Raw genomic sequence first — 7427 nt, 5'->3', positions numbered from 1 at the left:
CGATTATATAGGAACCGGCTTGGAACTAAAAGTTCGGGAGTGGTTTATTATTTTCAAACTGATCAGATCTCAAACCAGGCAAAAGCCAATCATAACTAGAGGCGTACAAATAAGGTTTTTCTAATACTTGGTTCCAGGAATGAAGCCGGGTTCGGGTATAACCAAGTATTGGAAATTGGTGTATTGGCCAAACCCCGGTCAGATTCGCCTCAACACATCATCTCTAAAAACCATATCCTGTGTACCTGGATCCGGGCCGGGTATAGATTAGGGTATAATAAGACTGGGTATTTGAATATCCTATTCTCGGGTATTAAAAAAACCCTATTTTCGGGTATAATTTAGGTTTTTAAGGGGCTACTCTTTTTTGGGGCATTTTTCGTGTATTTTTCAGGTATTTCTCGGGTAATTTTGGGTTTTGAAAAACTCGGTTTCGGGTATTGGAAAAATCAGGTTCCGAGTATGGAACCGGCTCAACTTTCGGGTATTACCGATAAGTCCGGCTCATGAGCCAGCGAAACCGGGTATGGGATTTAGACTCACATTTAATTAAGGCATTCAAATCCAAAAAAATAAATAAATTATATATAAATATATAGTATAATTAGCAAAGTAAACTCAAAGTTATGCATCCTCTAAGCTAGAAGTCATGATATCGAGACTTGCATCAAGCACCCCCCCCCCCCCCAACACACACACACACACAATTGTCATGAAAAGGCCATAAAATCTCAGTCCGATTTAGGCCTTCAAAATCGTTAAGCCGATTATCGAGTACAAATCGGGTCTGGTCCCGGGTACGAGTTTTTATACTGAAATGCATACCCTACAGGTTGAGTACATGTTCCGGTAATAAAAACCCGAGTATAAAAAACTCCAGTGCCAAGTTTTTTTCCAGGTCCGATTCCAAATTTTATTTTCCGCTCTAATCATAACCCGGTTTGGGCCTATTTATTAAAACTCAAATCAAGCCTATAGGTCCAGACTCAACACCACTCTTAACACAGGTACACTTGCAGAGTCATCATCCATCGTAACTTGTTGATCAATGGCAGCACGCGGCGGAGACGGCCAAAGACGAGGCGGCGGACGCCCACTTCCTCCGTCCGCCAGAGGACCGCCGGTTCACAACAAACCTGGACCTCGATTCGAACCGGTCGATCGAGAAAGGGTTAGGGTTTACTCTCTCTGTTCGTCCAATTTCAATTACACTTTCATTTTCGTGAAATTGGTGTTGTATTTGATCTGGGTTTGGGATTTAATTGGTGGGTTTTGATGGGTTTGTGTTACTTTTAATGTTTGAAGTAATTTTTCTAGGGTTTTGAATTATGCTAATTAGTTGAATAAAATAATAAGATAAACATTTGTTAATGAGGATTATTGTTGAAAGTGAACTGGGGGATTTGGAAACTGCAAATTAATAGTGATGTAAATGAACCAAACGTTTGGCTGGAGGTTCGTTTATGTTTGTTCGTTTAATTAGTGAACGGACGTGAACATGAACTGGGAATTTCGTTCGGCTAACTAAATGACCGAACGTGAGCAGAGGCCATGCTCGTTTACTTGTGTTCGTTGACGTCCGTTTATGTTCGGTAATGCTTGTTTGTTCGTGTTCGTTGACGTTCGTTTATGTTCGGTAATGTTTGTTTGTTCATGTATAACTAAAGGACGGAACACGAACAAAGGCCATGTTTATTCGATTGTATTCATTGACGTCCGTTTATGTTTGGTAATGTTTGCTTGTTCGTTCATTTAATAAATGAACGAACATGAACAAGGAATTTCGTTTGACTAAGAGCATGTTTGGGATTGAGTTTGAAAATTGCTTATTGGCTTATTGGTGTTTTCAAAAAGTCAATAAGTTAAAATGTGTTTGGCAATCACAAAATTCTTTTTTATTTTAGCTTTTTGAAAGGGTAAAAAAGCAGTTTTCTAAAAGCCCCAAATGGCCAAATCCTGGCTTTTCAAAATGGCTTTTTGAAAAAGCCAATAAGCATTTTCCAAAGTCAATCCCAAACATGCTCTAACTAAATGACCGAACATGAATAGAGGCCGTGATTGTTCAGTTGTAATAGTTGATGTTTGTTTATGTTCAGCAATGTTTTTTTGTTTGTTTATGTTCGTTCATTTAATAAATGAACAGACATGAACAAGGAATTTCGGTTTGACCAACTAAATGAACGGACACGAACAGAGGCCATGTTTGGTAATGCTTGTTTGTTCGTTAACGTCCGTTTATGTTTGGTAATGCCTGCTTGTTTATGTTTGTTCATTAAATGTTCTTTATATTTTTGTATGACTTTTCTAATCTTGTCATATAAATTTAACCAAAATTATCAACTATAAAACAAATATATACATGAATTATGTGATTAACTTATATGTTAAATTAGTATATGAATATGAATGTTAAAAAAACAGCAACACAATGCCTTGTTTTGTTCAGTTCGTTTACAGCACTATTCGTTAGTGTGAAATTTCATTGCAATAATTTTTGATGAAGTGTTTTCTTTGACGTACAGACTTATCAACTATAAAATAAAAATATGTGAATTGTGTGATATAATTTAAATGTAAAATTTACATATGAATATGAATGTTAAACAAAAACACCAACACAAGGTCTTGTGTAGTTTGTTCGGTTGAGTTTGTTTACATTCGTATTCATTAGTATGACATTTTATTGCAATACTTTTAGTTATTATTGATGAAGTGTTTTCTCTGACATACAGACTTGTCCATTGCTACTTCGAGTTTTCACCAAGGTAAGAATGCTGTTTTTAGACACTGTAAACTTTTTTTTTTCGCCTAAAACTTTTATTAGTGATGCCTTTAGTTATGACTTATGGGTGTTCTTTAAATTAATTTTTAAACAGGTTGGAGGTCATCACAACCAGGCAGAGTTTGCAGTCAGAGGCAAGGAGCCGAAAGATGAAGTCCAAATTTACACTTGGATGGATGCTACGCTTCGTGAGCTAACCGATTTGGTATGTCAAATGATCCAAGTTTAATCATTTAATTAAACTTATATTTTTGTATTACATATTCATTTTATCATTTTTTTTTCCAGGTAAAGGAGGTTGCACCGGAAGCTAGAAGAAGAGATGCTTTGCTGTCGTTTGCTTTCGTATATCCTACTAAAACTGGCCATTTTACTGTCAAGGAGGTATTAATCTTTATGGCTTTTAATCAGTGTTGTAAAACTCGCCAGGCGGCTGGCCCCCTTGTAGGAGTACTCGGGATATAACATAAAATAATTATTGGATATTATATATATGTTAAGGCAAGCATAATTCATATGAAAAAAAGTATAATTCAAAAAGTTCATGTTTTACTGTTATTTTTAATTTTTTACTATATATATAAAAAAAAGAATCGTGGCCGAGTTGACCTTGGAGGCCGAGTAATCCTGAGTACTCCGACTTTTGCCCGACTTGGACCTTGGCGAGTAATGGTGGCCAAGTTGGGAAAAGGCGGCACGGTAGATGTCCGAGGACCTTGGAATCTGACTTTTACAACACTGCTTTTAATTTTATAAATATGAATTATTGGGAGTATTTAGGATTAACAAAACAAATATGTTCTTCATTTCTTGTAACCTTTTGTTTTGACTTTTTGTTGCATGTTGTGTCTACAAGGTCGGGAAAACGTTCTCCTATCCTAATGCAAGACGACCAGACGATGGCAGCAAGGCTCTTGGCACCCTTAGCTTCGAGGTACTTTTGCGTTTGACCAAGTTTGACGTATGCACTTCAAATAATTTAATTTAATTTAAAAAAATTCCTGGACCGATCGATTTGCTTTCAAATTTGCAGATCGGCGATTACCTGGATGTGGCAATTCTATAGGCTTTCAGGTGGCTTGTTAGCGTAGTTCTATGTTTCCATATCGGCTTTATTAAACCGTATGTTCTGCTATATCATGCTTGTATTGTTTGTTTGTGCGCGTGTTTGATACAAGTTATTTGGTTGAACAACAATATCACCACTTTTGTGCAAGTCATTAATGAAAAAGAACTTTTAACGATATATGTTACCTTATTTAAAAATATTAAAATGTGTTGTATTCTATTATAAATCTTGGAGCATTCACAACCCATCCCCTAAAATTATGTGAGGGTTTGTAAATTATAGGGTGGGGTTGTGAGTGGTTGTGAGTGTAAATTATAGGGTGGAGAGAGAAAATGTAGTCATTTTTTGTAAATTTGAGGAAAAGGTAGTAATTTTTTTGTAAATTATAGGTGGAGAGAGAAAACTGTAATGAAAAAGGTAGAAAAAAATATTATTTAATTGAACAGGAGAGAGAAATGTAGTGTTTTTTAGACCGTTCGCATCAGTTCAGAGTAATTTTCTCTACAAACAGCCTAGTCAGCGTGCCACGTCAGCATTCTATTTATTCTTTTCACAAACACTTTTACCTACAACAATAACATATTTATTCTTTCCACAAACAACCTCATAATTTTCATATCACTAACATTATGAAAGGACCCACAAACCACCATGAAGGATCTTCAAGGATGGATGGCCTCCACATCAACCTCCACAACACTTGTCTTTTCCATTCTTCTCATAAATTTCCTCCACGTAAGCTATGGATGGCCTTGATGCGGAAGGTTTTAGTGTAATTGTATGATATATATGGATATAGGGATAGGGAACGGGATGAGAATGCTATATAGAAAAATAAAGGCTTGCTGCAGAATTTTCATATATTCCTCTACAAATTTGTGGAGGATAACCGACCATTCCTAACGACAACAAAGGGCATTTGGCTCAATAATTGGTGTAATTATGGCTGCCACTTCTACCTGAAACCCGACCCGAGAAAACCCGTACCTGAACCCAAACCAACCCGATTCGAAAAACCCGAACCCGAGAAAAAACTAGCCCGAACCCGAACCGAAGTAATTTGGGTTGGTTCTTGGGTCTGAGTTAAGGATTTCGGGTCAACCTGAAAACCCCGAATAATCTTTTAGTTTTACAAACAATTATATTTTTAGATAGCTTCTAAAGTTATCATAATTTGGCCCTAATTGACTATTGTCATTCCACATATTATGGATCTATAGTTTATTGTTAATTTATGTTTTTCATTTATGACTAATAGCAATTGTAAGTGAACAATCAAATCACGCTTGATTAAAGACGATAACGGTTGGAGTTTGTTTTTCTTTTTTTTTTGAATTGTTTATTAGGTTATGTTGGTTTATTATTTGGTTATATACGTTACGACCAAAAAAGAATACGCTATTTTAATTTTAGCATTCTATATTTTTAATTTTTTTTTGTTTGTTTTCTAGGATACTTGAAACCCGGTTAACCAAACCTTAAAAGACTGAACCCGAATTACCCTAACCCGAAAAACTCGTGAGAGATTTGGGTTGGGTTTCATGTCAAGATTTAAAACTTACAAACCCAAAGAACTCGACCTGAAAAACAAACCCAAAAAACACCCTTAGGTGTAATAGGTACTTATAAGAATTTAAATTGTTAATAATTAGAACCAAGCTTGCCAAAAAATCTCATATAACCATCCTCCAAATATTCTGTTCAATATCTTTATCATAATATAAATGTGACGTGTGTAATTTTTAATTTTTGTTAGGTATATATGAAATTAACAAAGTTTGTAGAGAATATATGAGCTTCTTACTAAATCTTACATTTATAAGTATGATATAAATCTATTTTGTGTTTATATGGCATAAAAGACAAGACAACCATCAATCCTACACCTATTATTATTATTATTATTATTATAAACAAGAACTTTGGTGCCGCAAGCGTTGGCGACACCGTATTATTTGATAAATTTTGTTTTTTAATTCAGTTATCATAATAAATGTAATGGGAACCGATCAAATGTTATTTTTTTTAATTTCTGGTACCATAACAAACCTGAAAGAAACCGACCGAGTTCACGTAGACTCGCGGCCTTATTTGAAGCCCATGGCCGACAACGCTAGGGGAATGCTCAAGTTTACCGACCGACCCCCCCCCCTCAAAATAAATAAATAAATAAAATTGGTCGTTGGTCCACCTCAATTTTTATATTTTTTTTTCCATTTTTTAGTTCCGGTACCGTAATGTACGTAATCAAAACCGACCGAATTCGTGTCAAATTACCGTCTCAATGCTTGGAACGACAATGCTTGGGTTTTACCACCACCCGGGTTTGCCAACCAAATAAACATCGTATTAAATATTTTGTTTTCTTATATGTTTATTTGACGAATTATTTTTTTTGGGTTTTAAAGCAGCCGATACTGATCGAATTCACATCGACTCATCGTCGTAACGTTCGGGTTTTACCAATGTCCATGTTTCAACATTGGGGTTTTGCTAGTTGCGGCGCAGAAAGACTAGTAATAAACAAACCTTAAAACAAATAATATTAAATATTTTCTAAAATTAATTTTTAATCAAGATAGCAACATAGAATACGACTAAAACCACCAATAAATGCCCTTGTAATTTTTGTCAGTATCAATATATTATATCATAAAAAATTTAGCCTACAACTTGAAACTTGATAGACAAAAATCTTGGTCGAAATGCTATAAGTTATATACTCGAAGTTTGAACACAAATTAGATTTTGTGTTCTAATACACATTAATTATGATGCAATATTAATGCCAAAACAAAATTAGAGAAATGCATTACTACTTTGAGACACAAGCTATCGAAATCCTCGACCGACGGTCTTTGGCTTTTCTAACCTTATAACACTTCTCCCTCACTCGTATTTGTCCAACTTTTGTGTATTTCTATAAACATTTCAAAATATACAAGATGTAAATTTCTGTCATGACATAAGCCTAACACGAGATTTATTGGTTTTAGTTTATTCTTAATGGGTTATGATCAGTTTCGAGTGGAACCCACAAGCACGTTTTGCTAAATGGGATGTTCAGTTGGCGGGTTGGCCTAGCAGGTTGAACCGCATAGTTTATGAATTGTGTTAGTCGTTATAATTTAAACTAACTAGATACTTTCAGGGCCGTCTCGTGGGTAAGCTAAATAAGGCAATGGCTTTAGACCTCCAGTTTTCTAGGGCCTCCATCTTAAATAGGAGTTATGTATTATGAGATTTTGAAAGTATAGTTCTTTTATAATTAATTAAAGAGGATTGCTTCATATTCCTGCATATCATCCATATTCTATAATTCTTGTATACTATTTAGCGTTATACGCATAAAGAAAAGAAAAAAAAAAATGCCTCAACATTTTAGTTAGTTTTAGGCCTCCGAAGACGTTGAGCCGGCCTTGGATACTTTACACCAAAATAAAAGTACAAACAAGAAATAAGTCAAGTTTTATAACAGTAATTTTGGAGTATTAGCAAGAAAGACATTTTAGTATCAAATTATATAGTTGTAATTTTGAAGTATAAAGCAAAAGTGCTACTATTTTATTATATGTT

At 34.9% G+C, this 7427-nt stretch overlaps 1 protein-coding gene across 1 annotated transcript; it reads left to right on the top strand.

Moving 5' to 3' along the window:
* Positions 1-1038: 1038 nt before the first annotated feature.
* On the top strand, positions 1039-3994 carry LOC143612396 (histone deacetylase complex subunit SAP18-like). Its single transcript, XM_077086391.1, has 6 exons — positions 1039-1171; positions 2733-2765; positions 2877-2987; positions 3071-3166; positions 3639-3716; positions 3816-3994. The coding sequence occupies exons 1-6, from the start codon at positions 1049-1051 to the stop codon at positions 3846-3848; spliced, it is 474 nt and encodes a 157-aa protein (XP_076942506.1). The 5' UTR covers positions 1039-1048; the 3' UTR covers positions 3849-3994.
* Positions 3995-7427: the final 3433 nt, after the last annotated feature.

Source organism: Bidens hawaiensis, unplaced genomic scaffold, assembly GCF_021521415.1.
Source record: "Bidens hawaiensis isolate Kalapana, Puna unplaced genomic scaffold, B.hawaiensis_p1.1 tig00002236_1, whole genome shotgun sequence".
NCBI lineage: Eukaryota > Viridiplantae > Streptophyta > Magnoliopsida > Asterales > Asteraceae > Bidens > Bidens hawaiensis.
This window is presented reverse-complemented; position numbering and strand designations above follow the sequence as displayed.